This window comes from Ailuropoda melanoleuca, chromosome 6 (genome assembly GCF_002007445.2).
Source record: "Ailuropoda melanoleuca isolate Jingjing chromosome 6, ASM200744v2, whole genome shotgun sequence".
In the NCBI taxonomy this organism is placed as follows: Eukaryota; Metazoa; Chordata; class Mammalia; order Carnivora; family Ursidae; genus Ailuropoda; species Ailuropoda melanoleuca.
Genome location: NC_048223.1, coordinates 129,962,134 through 129,982,534, shown reverse-complemented (window position 1 = coordinate 129,982,534; position 20,401 = coordinate 129,962,134). Strand labels below are relative to the sequence as shown.

The 20,401-nt window shown below is 56.4% G+C and overlaps 1 protein-coding gene across 17 annotated transcripts in view; it reads right to left on the bottom strand.

Annotated features, from left to right (window-relative positions):
• INPP5A (inositol polyphosphate-5-phosphatase A) overlaps positions 1–20,401 on the bottom strand; it is a 185,927-nt gene that overhangs the window by 119,688 nt on the left and 45,838 nt on the right. For all 17 annotated transcript variants that reach the window (XR_004626325.1, XM_034663480.1, XM_034663474.1 and 14 more), the window contains exon 2: positions 12,923–12,964. Coding sequence is in view for 16 of the 17 variants with exons in the window: in XM_034663480.1 (XP_034519371.1) it covers positions 12,923–12,964 (42 nt within the window). In the remaining variant the exon portion in view is untranslated. The remainder of the gene's footprint in view (positions 1–12,922; positions 12,965–20,401) is intronic.

Sequence of the window (20,401 nt, the reverse complement as noted above, 5' to 3'; positions counted from 1 at the left end):
GTGGGGGGGGGTGGGCAGGACATCAGATCAGAACTATCTTGAAAATCATAATCCAAGGAAACTTCCCCCAAATAGAAAGACACCTGGACTTGTGCCTGGAAGGGCTTACCACGCCCCTGAGAAAGTTCAGCCACACGACCCAAGTTCAGCCACACGACCCACCCCAGTACGCAGGCAGGCAGACCCCACAGGGCAGACACAGTCTCCAGGCCTCCAGGGGCAAAGATCCGAGAGGAAAACCAAGAGGGTCAGACGTGCACTGGTCAGAACCAACACACGAACCAGGCGACAATGGGACAACCTCTCCGAAAGCCTCAGTGAGATCCAGTGTGAGCCAGGGACTTACACACCCGGCAAGTGTCCTTCAAACATCAGAGGCACGGAGGAACGGTTTTCAACAGACAGAATCGGGGGAACCCTAGAGCACGTGCGCAAGCGTCATCTGTGGAGAGCCACTCAGTGCTTTCAGCTTTGCAGGCCACACCGTCTACACGGCAAGAGCTCCAATGTGCCAGTGTAGATAAGAGCACACATGTCACGTGTGTGCGTGCACACACACACCCGTGAGCACACACGAGACAAATGCACACAGCCACACCCACGCACGTACGAGCACACACGTGTGTGCACCCACATGTGCACAAAGACACGGGCACACACGAGACATAGAGCGACACCATCAAACACCCTGACGGAACAGACGTGACAGAAGAGTCCGGGCAGCGGCTGCGGAGCACGGACTCCCCTGCGCGCAGGCCGAGAGCGGTCACTGCTGGGCCCCCGCGACTCCCCAGACGGAAGCCCTGTGGAGAGCACTGAGTGAAGGAAATGTAGGAAATGCAGACTGATGGGCAGCGAGGGGCAGAAAGCAAACCAGTGGCCGCCCAGCACAGGGGCCACAGAGCAGCAGTTACAGGCTGCCAGGAGCCGCGTGGACACGCCAGCCTCCCAGGCGGTCAGAACCTGCCACACCGCCCGCCTCGAGCATGTGAAGTCCACTGTATGCCAATTACACCTCCGTAAAGTTATGGAAACATTTTAATTTCCACCAAGATACTAATCCCCTGCGGTACACGAACTGTACGTGAATTAGGAGACGGCGGGAACATCGGAACGCAGACCCTACATTCAGTGACGCATGGACTTCCTGTCAATCTTCGTAGGTGTCAGGACACCGACATCACTTTCAGTTCTTCCAGAGACACACACTGACATGCTGATGCGTGACGTCATGCTGCTTGGATTTTGCTGCAGTGACTGCGGGGGACGGGGGCACGACCGCAACAGACTGGCTGCGAGCTGGAAACTGTGAGTGAGGGTAGCAGGCACCGAGGGACATCGTCCTGTTCCCTCGACTTCATGCACGTTTTAAATTCATCATAATAAAGAGTTTGTTCAACACATTCATTGTTTAACTCGGTGGGGGCAAGGCCAGAAACCGCCCACCGCCCAGGGCTCTGGAGCTGGGCAGGGAGCCTGTCGGGATGAAGGGAAATGCGATCTGTCCGTCTTTGGTCTTCCCTGGTTCCTAATGGCAGGGCAAGGGGGAAGCGGGCCCCACTCTGACACTCTCCTTGAAGACCCCTTCTGTCTGCCGGCTCTTAGGGGAAGAAAGGTGCCCGTGCTCAGTGTGTGGGCGTCTGTCACCCTATCACTCAGAGGCAGACAGACCCATGAGCTAAGGACTTCATTTTAAAACACATTTAATTACGGTATGTGGTGAGAAGTTCAAAATAGCTCATTAGGAGATCACAATTTTAGTAACATACTGTGGAAATTTTCACTAACAGAAAAAAAAATATTCCCTTTGCAAGTGAGTGAAGCTGTGGGTTACTTCAGGAGGCACACGGAAGCGTTTGTGGACAGAGCCATACACAGCCCTGGCAGGGAAGTCAGGCGGCACCAGCAGGGGGTGACAGGAGGAGCGGCTGTGCTCACCCCCGGGGAGACGATGCGGGAACCGCCCTCCATCGCGCACTCTTACCAAACCACACCCTAGCACCAAGGGCCCCTTCGGCTGCAATGTCCTCGTGTGACAAAACACGCCCCAGGAACTGCTGCCCTGGGGGACACGCGTGTCCTCAGGGTCGGGCCAGCAGCTGCCAGGTGGCTGAGAGCTGGCTCTCTGGGGACAAAGGCCCAACTGGTTGAATTTACCCATTTCCACGGCATAAATGCCCCCATGGCCGAGCTGAGCTCCTGACGTGACGGCACTGAACGTGGAATTCTGGAGCTGCTCAGCGATAGTTATGTTCTCCCCCTCCTGCAGACAGCAAAACCCAGATCCCAGCAGTGAAATGCAGTAAACTAACTAGGATGGGGTGAGTGGGGGGCGGTTGTTACCTCTGGTTTCGTATCACTGACTCTGTTACAGGATTTTTAGTGATGCTGCTTGGAACAGCCAGGAACTGAGAACAGCCTGCTGGGGGTGGGCTCTCCAGGAAGCACGCCTGCTCACACAAAGTCCTGTGCTGTCCTTCCTGCCGGAGACCCCGTGCCTGGTGCCCTGGGCTGCCACTTCCTGGAGAGCCTGCCTTGGACAGTTGTGAGGACGCTGGGATCCGGCACTCAGCACAAGTCAGACGGAGGAAGCCTGACTAGTGGCGTGGGCTCGACACCAGCATGAGTGCCTCGGCCACAGAGATCGGTGTGCGGGATGCGCCAGGCAGAGCTCCAGCGGCTCTGGACCCTGGACAATCCTGGGCAGGGATTCCTTCAGGGCCGAAGACAGGGACACCTTGAGGGTGGAGAGGAAAAGCCCCTCCATGGTGTGGGACAGCGAGCTCAGGTCACCTGCGGTTGGAAACACACCTCGAACAACAACACCAGGGCCGGTGGTCTCCAGGCCCCAGGCAGGTCTGTGTGAGCAGACACATGCCTCTGCCCCACCCAGACCTCCACTCAGCCGGGTACATCCTGCCTGATGGTGACACTGGCGTACCTTCACCTGGGACAGCAAGCAAGTCACTGCCCAAAGTGCATGCTTGTTTCACCAAAATGCTACCAAAAAGTGGGGGGGCTTCTGATAAAAATACATGGGTTCTTTCATCAGAAGGATCAAGAAAAATATTTTGGAAAAGAGTGATTAGGAATGTGGGCAAGGAAGCACATAAGGGATCACTCGCGTGCACCCGCACCACCACACCCACGGCAGCTGGCAGCCCTCCTGACGCTGTCCAGGTGGCCAGTCGGAAGGCGGCCTCGGGCCCAGGGAAGCCGCGAGCCAGCCGAGCCAGCCGCGCCCAGCCCACCGGCCCCTCCGTGAGCCAGGAGGCAGCGTTAAAAATAGCAGCAGCCAGGCCTTGTTAGGCTTTCTGCAGAGAGGAGCATCTGAGTGACCTAAAAAGGAATTACATCCTGCAAACAGGCCAGTGGAAGCCTGATGGCCAAGATAAGGAGCAGAAAGGGGACAGAAGAATTTCTTGAGAGAAAACTTACTGCTATTTACCAAGTCTGCTTGGAAAACATGCTCGTCTTGAGACCCTCTGCCCACTCCTGGCCTGGGGCAGCAGGGGCCCGACCTCTACAGGCGAGGCCGCCCTCCCTGGGCTTGGGGGCTGCACTGGGCAGGCATGGGTGGAAACCAGGGGCCTGCCCCCAGGAAGAAGCCCAGACTCAGCTGCCCGTGCCCTGATGGGACGCCGGCCCGCAGTCCAAACCCCGCACATGGCCACCAACCAGGCAGCTGTGTGGGCGGCAGGCACTTCTCCCCACGGCCAGCACACAGAAGGCCGCGAACCTCCGCGGCCTCAGCAGCCGAACGGTGAGGGGTCTTCCAGAGCCTGTGTGAGGCCGGACCCGGGCTCTGTGTCCGGGATGGGTTCAGCCTGGCTGCCGCCCAAAGCTCAGGGCTGGAGTGTCGTCCGTGCATGGCACTGGCCCGGCCGCACCCACAGCTGACCGCAAACACCGAGCTGCCACTCCTGGAGGCTCGATGAGCCACCGCGCTGCACACGTGTGCGCAGGTCTGTGCGGCTGGACAAGAGACCGCTCCTGTTCCAGGACCCCAGAACGTCAAGTGTGGCTCAATTTTAACAAAACTTGTTGCCTTAGGACATCAAAGCTCTACCGGAGCTGGTCGATTTTTAACTTAAAAAGCACTTTCAGGGGTGCCTGGGTGGCAGAGCAGTTAAGCGTCTGCCTTCGGCTCAGGGCACGATCCGGCGTTATGGGATCGAGCCCCACATCAGGCTCCTCCTCTATGAGCCTGCTTCTTCCTCTCCCACTCCCCCTGCTTGTGTTCCCTCTCTCGCTGTCTGTCTCTGTCTCTGTCAAATAAATAAATAAAATCTTTTTTAAAAAATTAATTAATTAATTAAATAAAAAGCACTTTCACCCAACCGAGGTGGGCAGCAGGATAAAACCGGGTCCTCGGCAGACATGGCGAGGCCTCCCGCCTGCTTCCCACTGGCCACAGGGGCCAGCAGTAGCCACAGCCCCGCGGTCACCGTGCGAGACACCTCGGCACCCCTTCTGGAAACCTGCTTCCCAATACCCACCCACCACTTCCACGAGGACCCTTCTTTGAGCCATTTCGACTCACAGGAGACTGTGATCCCATGACCTAAAACACTCCCAGGGCCCACACCTGGCTCTGGCCTTCCTGGCCAGCGCCCTCCTGCCCCTCCCAGTCCCCTAATGATCATCTCTCTTGCCCCTCCCAACCTCCCAGTCCCACCCGAGCAAATGGCCTACTGAACTCGAGTCAGTACGCTCCAGAGCCCACTCAGGCCCCAGCAGACGCTTCTGGCTCCTCTCCCGCCTGGGCCCTAAGGGTTCACTTCCAGCCCCAAAGCTCCCATGGGAGTTACCACCAACGCTGCTAGGAACCCCAGATCCCAGATCCAGGCAACTGAGGACTCCCCTTTCCTACTGGGTCGTGGGCCCCACCCCTGCCCACTGGTCCAACCAACTTCCTCCTTCCTCACTCGGCCCAATCTGCCCCCGTCCTTGCGGCAGGTGGCTGGCCCTCGACCCAGACGGCCCAGTTCCCTCCTCAGCCTCCCTGCCTCCTGCCTCTTCCTTCCCTCGCCTGCTGCCAGGAAGCCATACCCAAGCCCCTCCCAATGGCTGCCCTGTGTCGTGGACCCCTGCCCATCTGTTCCTACTGCCACTGTTTCCTGCCCCTGGAGGCTGCCTTGTCCCCCACCCCAGGCCTCCCGACTCAGTGGCCAGCTGGACTTTTGCCACTGCAGAAGCTGGGGCTCCCATCTGTGGCTGTATAGCTTTGGGCACATCTCCTGACCCTTGCACACCTGTTTTCTCATCTGCAGAGTGGGGCCACAGCACAGGCTATGCTGTGATCCGGGGAGGAAGGGCCCAGCCCGGCAGACGGCAGGCACCCACTGTTCAAGAGCAAGGACCGACTGGACTAGCCCTCTGAGACTGAAGGAGACGGAGGCACGCAAGTATCACAAACCGTGCCCCACTCCCCAGAGCACGCAGGACAGGCCGGGGGATCAGGGCCACCGCGCAGTGGACCGAGGTCCAGCCAGCACTTTAATCATGGTTCACAGTGGCCCGCTGTCCTGAACCACAGGCCTGGCGGCCTGCACCACGTTACCAGCAATGACTCCGTCATCCCTTATGAGATCTCCAGGGGCAGGTACCACTGCCGTCAGGGGCGCAGAGCGTCCGCCGCTTGCCCGGAGCCACACAGGCAGGAAGGGGTGGCACGAGGATGGGGGCCTGCCTGTCAGTCTCCTGACCTACGACGGGCTGCCTGCCCTGCTGCCTCTTACTGGGGCGGTAAGAAAGGCTCTGAGCTCCGGGCTGCGTCCAGAGACGTTCAGAAGAAACGAATCTTCAGGAGGTGAGGCACCGTCATCAGCTCTCCTTCCAAAGCTTCCATCTGAGACTACCTTCCAGAGAAGAGCCGTCCACGCTCCCCGAGAGCACACTGGGAACTGCTAATCCAGAGCGAGAGTATCAATCAGCACCAGCAACAAGGGTCCCGGGTCACACCGACGGTGCCTCAGCCACACCCGCGTCTGTCCCCGCCACCGCCGCTGCAGGCCCGAGGTCCATCAGGGCAGCACGCCCCACACCCGACTTCTCCAAACCGGCTGGCACACGGCAGCCAACGGCCTTCGCACGGCTGACCTCGCCCCAGGGTCTGGCCAGGTCCTAATTACGATGAATTCTAATTCATGCATTTATTTCTCTTATGAATTGTGCTTTTGGTGTGTCCAAGAAATCTTTGCCTGATTCAAGGTCACAAGGATTTTCTCCTAAGTTTTCTTCTAGAACTTCTATAATTTTAAGTTTTGTTTTTAGCTTAATCTTTGTGTGTGGTGCAAAGTACAGAAAGTCAGCGTCTGCGTGGAGAACGACAGACGTCCAATTTCCCAGCACCGTCTGCTGAACAGGCGTCCTTTTCTCTCAGGAACTGCGGTCAGCCCATGGGGATGGCTTGGCCACATTCGTGGTTTTATTTCTGTATCTCTCTTCTGTTCCACTGATATGTAGCTCTGTCCTTCTGCCAGAGAATACGGTCTTGATCGCCGTAATTCTACAGTAAATCTTGAAATGAGAAAGTGTGAGTCCCTAAACGTTTGGCTATTTTAGCTCCTTTGTTTTCCCATGTAAAATTTTAGACGTACTTTGCAGGCTTCTACCAACACAGCACGCAGAGATCTCGAGGGGAACTTCACTAAACGGGGGCTCGGTCAGTGGGGAGCCACCGTGCCAGCGTCACGGAGTCTCCATGCCATGAACAGGGCACGCCTCCCCATCTCTTCCCATCGTCTCTGGCATCCTCCGCACGCTGGTCACGGATCTCAGCGCGCGGCTGCTCACACGTGCTGTACCCTCTGTGCCACGCCCCTCACGGCAGCACGACTGTCTACGTCACGTCTGACACGTCCAACTGTTCACAGCTAACAGGAAGATGTTTTCACACAGCCCTGTATGCTGCCAGCTCAATAAAGGTGCTCACGTGAGCAAAGTCTGTGGATCCTTCGTGAGCCCCAGCAGCCAGTCGTGTGGTCACCCACACAGGAGTTTTATTCCCTTTTAAATCTTCATGGCTTTCATTTCCTTTTCTCACCTTACTGCACCGGCCAGGACCCTCGGGACCACACTGAGCGGGAGAGAGGATGCCAGGCGCCCCTGCCCTGCCCCGGTGGGTCTGCGGTCAGCTGTGGGCTCCAAAGACGTTCCTTACAGGCAGGGGGAGGCCCCCTCAGTTCTTGGTTCGCTCAGAGTCTTCATCAGAAATAGCTCTAGGATTGTACCAGATGCTTCGTCTGCATAGATGGAGATGAGTGTATGGCTTTTCTTCATGACTCTGCTGACACGGTGGATTTCACTGACTGATTTCCGACTTCCATTCGTTGGTGATGATGCACTAACGTTCCGATATGCTGTGTGTGCGCGTGTGCGCTGCCTCACGCGCTCGGTGCCCGAGTCTGCTATCGTATCTGCTTCACGGGGCACACCGTGCGCGTACCTTCGGCACACAGAGCCTGTCCTCGCGGCTCTGCCGTGGCGTCGGGTGAGGAAGCAGCGCCGGGGCTGCAGTCCTCCTGAAAGCTCTGAACAACTGCGATGTTATTGCGTGCGTGCTTGACAGAACTTACCAGCGAGACCACACGGTCTGAAAGTGTTGGGCAAAGTTGAATGTAACAGAGAGAGGGTACTGAGTTCACCCATTTCTTAACTGTAAACGCTGATGCTTCATTTTTCCAAAAATATGTTCCTTTCATATAAATTTTCAAATTTACCAGCATAAAGTTGCCCACAATATTCCCTTCTTATCTCTTTAATGCCTACAGGATTTTGAGTGATGATGCCCATGTCAGATTTCTGAAATTGGTGATTTTGTCTTCTACCTTCAGAAATTAGATTAGAAAAGCAAATTAAATCCAAAATAATCAAAAGAAAGGAAAATATAAAGAGCAGAAATCAGTGAATGAGGAAACAGAAAAACAACAGACGTAATAAAACCCAGAGCAGGTTCTCCGAGATGGACAAAACCGGTAACCCTCTAGCCACACTCCTGATTGGTTTTCTCCTCCCTAGGGTCCTGTCTTCCTGCGTCCTCACCCGCCTGGTAATCTCTGATCGGCTGTCAACAGTGACTGTACCTACCCCCTCGCTGGGTGCCCGCCCAGACACCCCTCCAACGGCAGGTCGGGCAGCCGGGGGGCAGCTCTGACCCTCTTTGTGGTCACCGCCCAGTCCAGCCTGGGCTCTGGTGTTTGAAAACCACAGTTTCACAGATGTTTCCTGGTTTTAGTTTAAGGTGGGAGGGTAGGTCTGGTGCCCACTCCTGCAGGCTACCTGGAAGAAGGCATCGCTTATCACATTGCTTTTACCACGACTGTCAGGAAAACTTGAAATGGCAAATGGCAAATGGGTTCTCTCGACCTTACTGATCACTGAGCTGTTTTACAATTCTGTGAATTCTAAAACCTGATAGCAACGCAAATGACTCCTGACCACAGCAACACGGCGTCCAGTGGAAAGAACCGATCACTGGTCGCTGTTCATTCCTCAGGCAAAGGCCCTCGGCTGCTGGGAGAATCTGGCTTTGCTCTGCGGAGTGTTGTCTGAAGCACAGATGTCTAACATCTCACTTGTATTACTTCTCTCACTTCTCTCACTAATAAGAAATACTTATTACCATGGTTTTTTAAATCTTCAATACTTGCTCAATTCATATTTGTATGAGAGACGCTAGGACTGTTCTAAAATCCATCTACAGCACCACAATAAACTCAGAACAACCTAGGACCCCATCAACAGAACGACTCTAAGAACGATGGCCAGTCCAGGTAATGGAATGCTTTGAAGCCACTCAAACAGACAGTGTGCATCTATTGACACAGACATCCCAGCTTACTAGAAAGAGTCAAGCTGTAAAAATACGTGTATTTGCAACCTGCGAGGGCCGGTGCCCCCTCCCTCGGGCACACAGCCGGTGAGACGCCAACACTCAGGCATGAGCAACAAACCAGAGGCAGAACAGGTAGGTGTACGGATCTATACTTTCTGCTTTGTGCAACTTCCCCAGACTGTTCTTCGAGAACAAAGTGTTGAACACACGCCATGCGCCACACACACCCCTAGGTGCTCAGGAGGAGTGAGCGGGACAGCAGCCTGCCCCCAAGAGCAGAGCTGCAAGGCCACCATCAACATAGAGGGGGAATGTGAGAACGGACTTCCCAGCAGCCTTGCCCACAGCTTGGAGAGCTCAGGGTGACCCGCGAAGCAGGACGGCTGCTCCCGCCATCCCCAGGTGTGGGCACGGCCTCAAGAGCCTTCCTGAGAACCCAGCCCCAGGCAGTCCACTTCCTTCCCAGCAACCCCCTGTGCCACCCATAGGGCTCTCTGGCTGTCTCCTGTGTGATGGACACTCCCAAGGGCAGGGGTGTCGTGCCCCCTCACACCTGGCATGCTGGCTGGCCCTCCTGCACTGTGGCCTCTCCCTCTCCTTGTAGGAGCAGTGATGCCGTCATGGGCACGCCTCACGACCTCATCCAACCCTAGTCACTCCCCAAAAGCCCCTGCCTCACACACTATCTTCAAGGCAGGAACGTAGCGGGGACACAAAATCGAGGCCAAGGCAGATGTGGAGCCCCCATTTCTGGGGGGAGACAAACACCTAAGCACTCGACAGACACAGACTGCAAGTTCAGACGGTGACGGTGAATCCACAGAGAGCGATGAGAGTGGGAGAGGCCAAGACAGTGACCAGGAGGGGCCTCTCTTGGGGGGGGGGGGAAGGACAAGGATCGGGAGAGTGGGGGAAGGGGAGACAAGGGGTGGGAAGGTGGGGACAGCCAGGTTAGAGCAAGCACAGAGGCCTGAACCACCTGATGTATCTGGGGACAGAGCGAGTCAGCAGACAGAGCAGAGAAGGCCACATACAGACCCTGGGCTCTCACCCCGGGGACCAGAGCAGGAGAGCCACCTGACCTGAGCTGCAGTTTTGGGGAGCACTCTGCCGCTTACAGAGAGCAGAATGGGGATGTGGCCAGGCCCTGAGGGAGGTCCTGGGTGGACCGAAAAGGGGGCTCACAAGGCCCGCTACCCACATGGAGGGGAGTGAGAACAGGGACTCGCCCCAGGACTGGGGGCCTGTGCTCCCCAACAAGGGGGAGACTCATGTCACCAGCCATGGGTCCAAGAGTCTGACACTCGGGGAGACTGGACAGGAAGGGGCGTGGGAAGCCAGCTGCGGTGACGCCAGGCTGTGCACCCTCTCTGATGCCACGGGCCACGTTCAGGACTGAATTTGTGAAAATCCTGGATGCCAAAAGCATCAGAGGCTCGTCAGAAGTAAGGGGAAACACCAGCAATATTTTCTCCTGCTTCCTGCATTTTTATGATGATCAAGGGTTACAGAAAAAGCAAACATTAATCCATGGTTCTACAAGCACGTATGTCCTATTCAGTTCTCGTGTTTATAAAAGTACCCTATTAAAGGCTATGTTGAAAGACAACATAACTGCATAGTAGGAATTAAAAAATCTTTTTAAAAAGGCAGTGACCCAGCACTCCTGGGCCTTGAGGTCCCTCCTCCCTGAGTGCTGGCCCGGGGCGCTGGCCCCTGCTCCAGGCAAGACCCGCTCCCTCTCTGCTCAGGCCAGCTGCTGAGCTGCGGTCAGCTGGCCAATTACCTCACTGACCCAGTCAGCCCAAAACGTGTCAGGGGACTTGCGTTAAATTCTTACTTGTAAGAATCATCACTGAAAATTCTCTAAGTGTCCCTGCAATTTCTTCCTTCTGAAGAGACTTCTGCTCAGAAACCAGGAAAAGCTGTAGCCCCGTCCAGCACACCGTCACGCACGACCCCCTTTCTCTCTGCAAAGGCTCGACCCTCCGGGAAGGACACCAGGGGCTCTGGAAACAGAGCCCGAGGAAAACCGCAGCCCACCTGCCCCTCTGGATTCCAGGTTCCAGGTTCCAGAAACAGCCTGACATGGCTCATGTGCAGCAAGGAGGCTCAGAAAGGGGGAGACACCTGTGGTCTGTGGCTTTCCAGGGTCAGAGTTTACAGAAAGCACAGCTGCCCAGCTCTGAACTCACTCGCAGACCACTGGAAGCCTGGCTGCCACGACACGCCCCAGGGACCACGTCATCAGAAGAAGGGAAGAGCCTGAAAGCATGCACTGAAATTCAGTGGGGGGCTGTCAGGCGGGGTCTCCCCCACAGGGGCCTCTCACCGCGGACCAGCGCGGGACCAACACCGCCACTTACTTGCCCCTCCAAGACGTGCACCTAACAGAGACCTCAAATTCCGGGCCCACCTTTGAAAAACACAGAAACAGGAGCTGTAACTTCACATGGCGGCTGCCCCAGCCAAAGCTGACCCAGGCCCCAGGAGCCCAGACAGCAGGACGGAGGGCACCACAGGCAGAGGGCCTGCTGGAGCCTGTCCAGCCCCCCAGCCCAGTGCTTGGCCAGGAAGGGCCCTTGCCTTCACCCCCTTGGCCAGCTTCCTGCCCGGAGCTGACCCTGGCCACAGCTCTGCCAGGCCTGTGCCTGGGCCGGGGAGCCCCGGACAGGGTAGAACGCTAGGGGAGGAAGGGCCGAGAGCCCTCCAGGCTCTGCCAGAGACCCTCCCGACAGCCTTCCACCCGCCCCTCCCAGACGACGCTCCTTCCAGAGCTTCCCTCGTGTCCCAGGTATCTGCCTTCCGCCCCCGCCAAGAACCAAGCATGACACCTGGCAGACAATCCGTGTGGGATGGAGGACGGAGGGGCCCCACCTCCACACACCCCAAGAGGACACACCTCGCTGGACACAAGGGACGAAAATGTCTGCCCGAGGCTCTCCCCTCCAGGTGCCTGCTGCCTCCCCCACAGGGAGCAGTCCCTGCCAGCACCCACCACTGCACTCGGAGCCTCTGGTGGACGGCTCGGCACCAGCAGACCCAGCACACGGCCGCCCTCGACACCCAGCGTGGACAGCAGGAGCCTGGAGCAGCCCACTGGCCCGTTTTCACAGGCCTGTGCTCAGCCCACCCTAGCCTAGAGCCCGGCCATTGCCGGGAGCAGAACCACTGCTGAGCCAGCCCCCTACCCCTGCCGGACCCTGAGGCCATCCCCAATATCTCCAAGTGTGTCCACACCCACTGGCTCAGAAGAGCTGCAGGAGGGCAGGGAATAGACCCCAGCCGCTCCTCTCCCACCACCCCACCTGTGCCGTCCTGCTCCCAGCTACCCTCTGGGCTGTGGGCCCCTCACCTCCAGCCAGGTCCAGTCACCCACTGCCCCAGCCATGCTGGATGCCAGGCCACCGAGCTCCTCTCCCCCCCGAGGTCTCCTCATACACTCCCTGTCTCAGAGCGGCCTCTCCAACGTCCTACCCAGGGGTCCTAGACACACATGTGTCACGTGCTCAACCCCACTGCATCGGTCATCTTCTCTGTCCTGCCAACACCTGAGCTGCCCTTGGCTGAGCTCATGCTCTGGGAGCACAGCAGACTGCCCATTGCTCCAAATCCACTCCCAGCATCGGCCACAGAATCCAGCACAGACCAACACCCACTCAGCACCCAGTGCTGGAATCTGGCCCCTCATCCTGGTAACACACCCTCGAGCCTGTAACCCACGTCCACCTCCCCACAGCCCAGTCTCCACACTTTCCGTCCAGACCCCACCACGGCCCCTCTGCATGGCTTTGCCACCTTCAGGCTGCAACCAGAAGACCCTCCTGAAAGGCATCATGTCCCCAGAAGCTTTCAATGGCCTCTCCCCTCCAATGACGCAGAGACCCCTACCTGGGTCCTCTGAATCCTGGCCGGAGGAGGGGGATCTGAAAAGGAGCCTCTGAGGAGGAACGTGACGCCCATCACAGCCCCGGGACAGCGCAAGCCCACATGCGAGGCAGACAGAACACGGCTTCCACGTAAATAAAGTACTCACGGTATGTACACTCGTCTGAGAGAGCACGCTGTCACAGCACATCTTACCTGATAAAATTCCCGAAGCCAGTTCTTCTGCAGGTTTTCTGGCTATAAATTAAGAAGAAAAAAAGACAGTCAGACCATCGGCACAGCCCCAAAGAGCCACGAGCAGAAGCTAACGGTCTTCACCCAGTCCCGTTTGCAGGCCTCACAGTGGGGCACCCATGGGGGGCACACTGCACGGGGAGCACACTCTGCAGGGGGAGCTTCCCACCCCCAGGAGGGACCCAGCTCTACGGTGAGGGACCACCCTGCAGGCTGTCCCAGAGACAAACCTCACCAGGCAACAGGCAGGCCCTGTAGCACCCAGTGCCCACACCCGACCCTTCGCCCTGCTCCGTCCCCACAGGGGTCACAGGGAGGGACAGCCCACTGCCCGGCCAGTGTCTGGTGCAGGACAGATGGCACAGCAGGTGCTGGCCTGAGGGGAGCCTCTGTCCTCAAGGGACAGGGTTCCAGTGGTGGCCCTCAGGCCAACTTCCAGGATGAGGCAGAGAGCAGCGGGGCCCCGAAGGTGGGCTTCAAGCCCCCAGGCCTCTGGGGAAAGAGCTGCACAGAACACACCGTCTCCCATGAGCAGACATACTCGCTGGGGGTTGCAGACAACCAGCCACCAGCCGAGAGGGCGCGTGCCCATGCAACCTGAACCACAGACAAGGCACTGAGAGGAAGCGTGGAGCAGGACAAGGCAGGAAGGCATTCGAAGGTCTGCAGGACGACAGCGCTCTGGAGGCACACCAACACCACAGAACCGCACGCTCCCGGGTCGTGACGATGACCATCTAATACCACGTTCCTGCGCCACAGTCCGGAACACAAAACCAGCCTGCAGCCCAGATGCAGCCCGCGACCCAAAGTCACAGCATCCGTGGCTGGCCACACTAGCAGGTGCTTGCCACCTCCGCGAGGGTCCTGAAACCCAAGTCATAAAGGGAAGAAGCCGGCTGTGGAATGAGAGCCCGCAGCCCACAGGAGGGGAGTGCTGACGACCATCTCACAGAGGCAGGGCCCGGGGTCCAGGCAGGGGTCCTCGCCACCAGGACCAAGCTCAGGGGGCCGGGCCCAGTGCCAGCACCCCCCATGCCCCCAGCAACCCTCCCAGACTCCACCGTCTTCCCTGTGGGGGAGCGAGGAGGAGGCTGCCCCAAAAAGACAAAAACTGGGCTTGTTTGGACAAAATGAGCAATGAGCACACAGAAAGCTGTAGCACAGCGTCCGCCATCAGGGACATACAGACCCACCCACAGAGGCCATGGCACACCCACCGGGACTGCTGAAACCCAAGGGGTAACGGCGGGCGGTGTGGGGTGGACAGGGAGGAATGGGAGTCCACAGACACTGCACAGAAGCCCGGCGGTTCCCTGACATGGAGAACAGAGTCTGCACATGATCCCGTCACCAAGTGTCACACAGAAACAGGCATCAGCACTCACAATGGCCCAAATACCCACCCATGGACAAACGGATGACGAAGGGTCGTCCACCCACACAAAGGACGATGACTGGACCCTAAAAAGGAACAAAGCCCTGACAGCTGCTACAACGCAGGTGGGCCTCAAAAACACCACGCGCCGTGGAAGACGCCAGACACAGACGGGAAACAACACGTGAATCCACATGAGGGACGGTCCACGCAGAGAGAAAGCCGACTGCTGTCAGGGTGGGCTGGCTGCTCAGGGGCACCCGCTTTCCTTGGGGGTGATGGAAATGCTCTACAATGGCCTGTGCTGCTGGCTGCACGGCTGCCCCACAGCGAGCGCCATGCCACGGCAGCCAAAGGAAGAGGACTTCCTGTGCCAGGGCCCGGAAGACGCTCCCGGGAGCCAGCAGCCCCTGCCTGAGCCCGGCCCAGTCCCAGCAAGGACAAAAGAGCCGAGGGCAGAGCTGTCCCCTCTGGGGAGGAAGCAGAGGGCACATCAGGGTGACAGCCACCTTTCACAGCCTTGAGACTGAAGAGAAGACCCAGCTGCACGACTCGTGGACCAGGACACAGCTTCCGCCCCTGCTCCTGAAGGCCCGCGTGGGACTGAGAAGAAAACGTCAACACTTCTTTTCTTTTCTCCATTCCTAATATGCTTATGATCACCATACCTTACTTTCAAGTTTTTTAACTTAGTTTTAAAAGCGTAAATCAGAGACAAACAATGAAAGCACTCAGGACATGGTGACAACACTTAAAATAACCACTGGTCACATACGCACCAGTAAAAGCAAGGGACAAACAGGGGAAACTATTTGTGGATTACATGAAAGCTGCTAAAAACAAGCCAGAAAAAGAGCAACAGTTATACTGTGCCCCTGCTATGTGCACACCCACGCACACACCCACATGTACGCACACATGGACGTGCACGCACATGCACACACACGCACACCCGCGCGCACACACACAAGCGCACACGGACACGCACACACACATGCGTACGTGCGTGCACACGCATGGACATGCACGTGCACACACACGCACGCACACCCGTGCACACACGCGCACACACACGCGTATGTGCGTGCACACGCATGGACATGCACACGCACACATGCGCACACGGGTGGGCATGCACACACATGCACACATCTTCATGCATGTACACGCACCTGCTTGGAAGCCCAGAGGCCCCAGGGCTGAACAGCGCAAATTACAGAACGTTCCCACTGACACAGGGATCAGCACGGTCAAACAGACCCCTCCGTGAGGACAGAAACACGCTATATTTGCACTAGTCGAATTTGTACTTGAAATGTGGCCAGTGCGACTAAGGAGCTAAGTCTCTACTATTACTTAATCTTCAGCAGTCAGATGTGGTTAGTGACCACGTTACTGGGCAGCAGCTCTACGGAAAAAGACGGGAAGCTTCAAGGTCCCCGTGATGAAGTAAACGTAATGTTGACATATAAACATGGTGAGGACTGCACACACAGAAGGGGAGAAATGTCACACCTACCCCACTTACGGCCATCAATACAAATACCCCAAATTAAAGAATGCAACAGCACGTTAAAGATTCACACGGCACAACCAGGTGGACTATTCCCCGAATGCACGGAGGGTTCAACATCAGGACAGCTGCTGATGCAACTGGCCACTCTGGTTACGGTTACAGGTAACTGAAAAGGTCAGTCAGGACTCGAATTACAGCTCAAACCGCAAAGGCATGTGAGTCCCACTCCTGTCCTCACACTGACTTTTCTCGGACCTGCCAGAGAGCTGGAGTGGCTGGCAAACACCCCAAAGTCCTGTCTCGCTGGACTTGTGGCCCAGACCTGCTCTCCTGGAGAAGATGTTGGAGCTGAAACCCAGTGGGAAGACACCGAGGGTCACTCGATGAACGGCTGGAAGCTGAGTACCGACAAGCGTGACGAGAAGCTCCTCGGGACCACAGTTTCAAGGAGGGTCCCGTGTTTTGGTAGGTTTTTACCTGCAGGTATCTCGGCAGATACTGACTGTCTAGATCAGAGGAGGGTTCCTGGAGACAGATCCTCTCCTGACTCCGGCAGGGGCCGGGAGGAGCCACGGGGAAACACATCCAGGGCGCTCCCACACCAGAAGCCTACCCTCCTGGGGAACAGACTTCACCAGCACCTTAGCCCACCCCTGCAAGGGTGCTTCCCCCCAACCTGCCTGACCATCGCATGGAACGGATGGACGAGGGGGAGCCACACTGCAGGGGGCAGAGTACAAGGACACAGGCGCACCAGTGGTTCGAGACTCGGTCACAGACTAGAGAGCACTCCCTTCCCCTACACCGACGGCACTGGTGCAGTGATGGCAGATTCCAGCACAACAGGGCACGATACAGACCACGCCTGAGGAGTCCTTAGGGAACCCCAAAGACAAACACAAGGACCCCGACACCACAGGTATAGCACATGGTAAATGCGGCCAGAACCTCTCCAGATTAACAGAAGGCCTCCCACGGCCTCAGCTCCTGTGACCCAACTCTTCGAGCCCCCCTTTCAGCAAGACATTACAAGGCAGACTAAAACGCAAGGGGAAGATAACAGTGTAAAGGGAATCAAACTTGGTTATGACCGGATTCTGGAACCATGAGAATTCGAAGTATACTGTGGGCTCTGATGAAAATCGTGGTGATCACAAAAGGACAGGTGAGTCACACAAGCAGTGTGATGGAAACTCTAAGACAGAATCCAAAGGAATAACTAACATGAAAACCACTGAGACAAAAATGAAGAATGCCACTGATGGGCTCATTAACACACCGGACACGGCCAAGCAGACAGCCCATGAGCCTGAAGACACGTCAACAGAAACTTTCAAAGCAAAAACGCAAACAGAAAAACACTGAAAAAGCTACAGAACATCCAAGAACCAAGAGACAACCTCACGTAATGAGGACTTCAGAAGAAGACAGAGTGGAAAACACTTGTGAGGTACTAACGGCTGAGAATTTTTCAAAATTAACGACAAACCCAAAAACAGATGCAGGAACCGGAGATGAGGAAAACACTCAGTGGCATAAATCCCAGAAAACCTACCTGCAGGGCCACGATATCTAACCCGCGGAACATCAACGCAAAGAGCGCCTGGGAAGAAGGAAGACACAGAGGCACCTAGTCCACAAAGGGACAGGGACAGGAGTTCCAGCACCTTCCATATACAGCCACACAAGCAAGAAGAGAGTCACGGGGGTTGAAAAGGAAGAACACCAACCCGGGATTCTGAATCCAGCAAAATTCTCTCCCAAAGGTTAAGAAGAAATAAAGATGTTCTCAAACAAAACTGAGGAAATTCATCACCAGTACACCGGCCCTAAAAGTAATGTTTTAAAAAGTTCTTCAGGGAGAAGGAAAATTATATAGGTCAAAATTGTAGATTTACATGAAGAAAGGTGGAGAAGAGATAAATGAAAGTTCCCCAATAAAAGTCTGCAACCATTAACGATCAAGTTTTAATGAACCGGGAAGTGCCTGTCAATTCCCAGGGTGCCTACACGTACCCCACCCCTGTGTGCACAGATGACCCCTCCCTTGGAGTGTGGGTGCTGGTGAAAATAAGGTGTCACTCCCCTGATCAGGTCACATTAGTGGCAAAGGTGGAGTCTGCAGATACAATTAAACCCTAAGATTAGCTGATCTTAACCAAAAGGGGCGTTGCCCTGGGTTGGTCTGACCTTATCGCACATCAGGGGGGAATTTACAGGAGGCTCTAAAGGTCGCGGATGGGAAGCAGAGAACGTCTACTCCGCCGTGGCCTGCAGAAGCAGCTGGCCCTTGGCCCCACTGCAGCAAGGGAACGACTTGCACCAAACCTGGGGGAGCTCAGGAGCACATCGCCCCCCTGACGAGATCGCAGCCGGGAGGGCCCACACTCCCCCCACGGAAACGAGGGACACGGTGCCTGTGCCACACCACCGAGCTTGTGGGAATCTCACAGGGTGCAGGACGGGCACAAGGAGATAAAATGCCACTTTCAACGTTTCACCCCATTCAGATTTGACTGTGTATAAGGCCCGTGAGGAGCTCTAACTCAAAAGCCCTCGTAGTGAACCCGCTAACGACAGGCTGTGGAAGGTCCGAGGAGCTACTGTGGGGCCGGCCTGTCTGCCAACCCGCCCGCCTCCGACACCCACCTTTATCAAATACGGGTTTCACTCACGCATTCAGATAAATGGCTCTCAACATTTCCTTAATTCACTCTTTTTCTGGTGTTTTCTTGTTTTTTTAATTCAACAATAAATTTGAGTTTGTATTTCTCCTTCTTATGTTGCTTTGGTTTAGGCTGCAGTTGTATTCTGGCCTTCTGACGGAATGTTTCCTTTACTTTTATTACTTCTTGTTCTGGGGCAACAGCTTTGAGTGTCACCGCAACGTGTTAGAGCACACACACTCGCACCTTGCCCTGGAGTCCGTCCCTGCCCCGCAGGGAAACGCCAGGTGTCCCCGCTGAGCTCAGGAAAGGGGCGAAGACACCGTCACCCCCACTACTACTGAACCCTACACCACGGAGACAAGAGAGAACGGCGAGCAGCCTCACCACCAGGAAGCTGCAGGAGATGTGACAGCACGTGAAAAACAGAGGGGTCAGCGATAACAACAGAAAAGAAGTTAGGAAAAAGAGCAGGATGTAAGATTGAGATACAGCATCAACGGCCGTCATAAACACAAGCAGTCAGACGCTGAGAAAGAAAAGCGCGCTTACACCAGCGACAGTAAACAAAGATAAAAGTCAGGAATACATTTTTTGTTTTTAAAGATTATTTACTTATTTGACAGAGAGAGAGAAAGCCAGCGAGAGAAGGAATACAAGCAGGGGGAGTGGGAGAGGGAGAAGCAGGCTCCCAGGAGAGGAGCCTGATGTGGGGCTTGATCCCAGGACTCCGGGATCATGACTAAGCCAAAGGCAGGCGCTTAACTACTGAGCCACCCAGGCGCCCCCAGGAATGCATTTTAAGTGCGGAAATTTTGTCCAAGAAAATGAGCAGGACCCCCCTGGCACGGTGACCCTGGGCTGAGTTGCGGGACGAGCCCCTGGCCCTCAGGGACAACGGCCTCAGGCTGCAATCCGCTGGGCACAGGCCCCCCCGCACACCTGCTGGCGAGGCCTCATGGCCCAAACTTGGCACTCTGACTCCAAAGTTCATACGGTCAAACGACGACTCAGAGTCAAACACCATTTCTAAGGAGGACAACACCTTCAGCTGCAGCTGGATCCGCACAGAATGGAAGGACAGACATCAGAAAGACTGAGAACACATGTGCGATCGGCCACATGCAAAGCGCTGATCTTCCTAATACTGAAGAAGTCTTAAAAGATCTGATAGAAAAATGAGCAAAAGACCCAAACAGAGGAATCCAGAAAAGATCTCCAAGTTCGCTGACGTGTGAGGCGTTCACCTTCCTTCCAGTCAGGAGCCGGCCAGCCGGCCGTCCTGGGCGGGGCAGGGAGCGCCAGCGCCCACCGTGCTGTCCCTGCCCGGCAAGGCTGGCCCGCACCCGACAGGACACCCAGGCTGAACTCCCGACGGCGGAGCACCCTACAGGCAAGCGGTCTCGGCAGGCCTCAGAGTCAGCACCTAGCGCGACAGCCCCCGAATGCATGCTGGAGAAAAGCAGAATTTGGCGATGGAGGCCCTTGGAGGCAACTGGGCGCGGTGACTGCAGACTGAACACAGACCCTTTGTTCCCTAGGAGAAACCGCCCCAGGGAGAGCCGCACATGCTTGGATGGGAAACCATGTCACTTTGTGACATCTTTACGACCTGACGTCATGATGCTCACAATTACCTCTTAAGGCCCCCCCCCGCCCCTGCTGCTGGCCCTGCACCCGGTGGGGGGGGGGAGGTGGTGGGGGTAGAGGCCCTGGCAGGACACAGGCAGGGAGCAGAGTGCAGCCCAGGGGTGAGGCCCAGGATCCCAGCAGCAGCCTGGCCTCTCGGCGAACATACCTCTGTTCACCTTTCTCTGCATCCTGCAGGGGCTGTCCTCACGGACCCTGCAGTGGGTCCCCAAGGGTGTCGGCATGGCCAG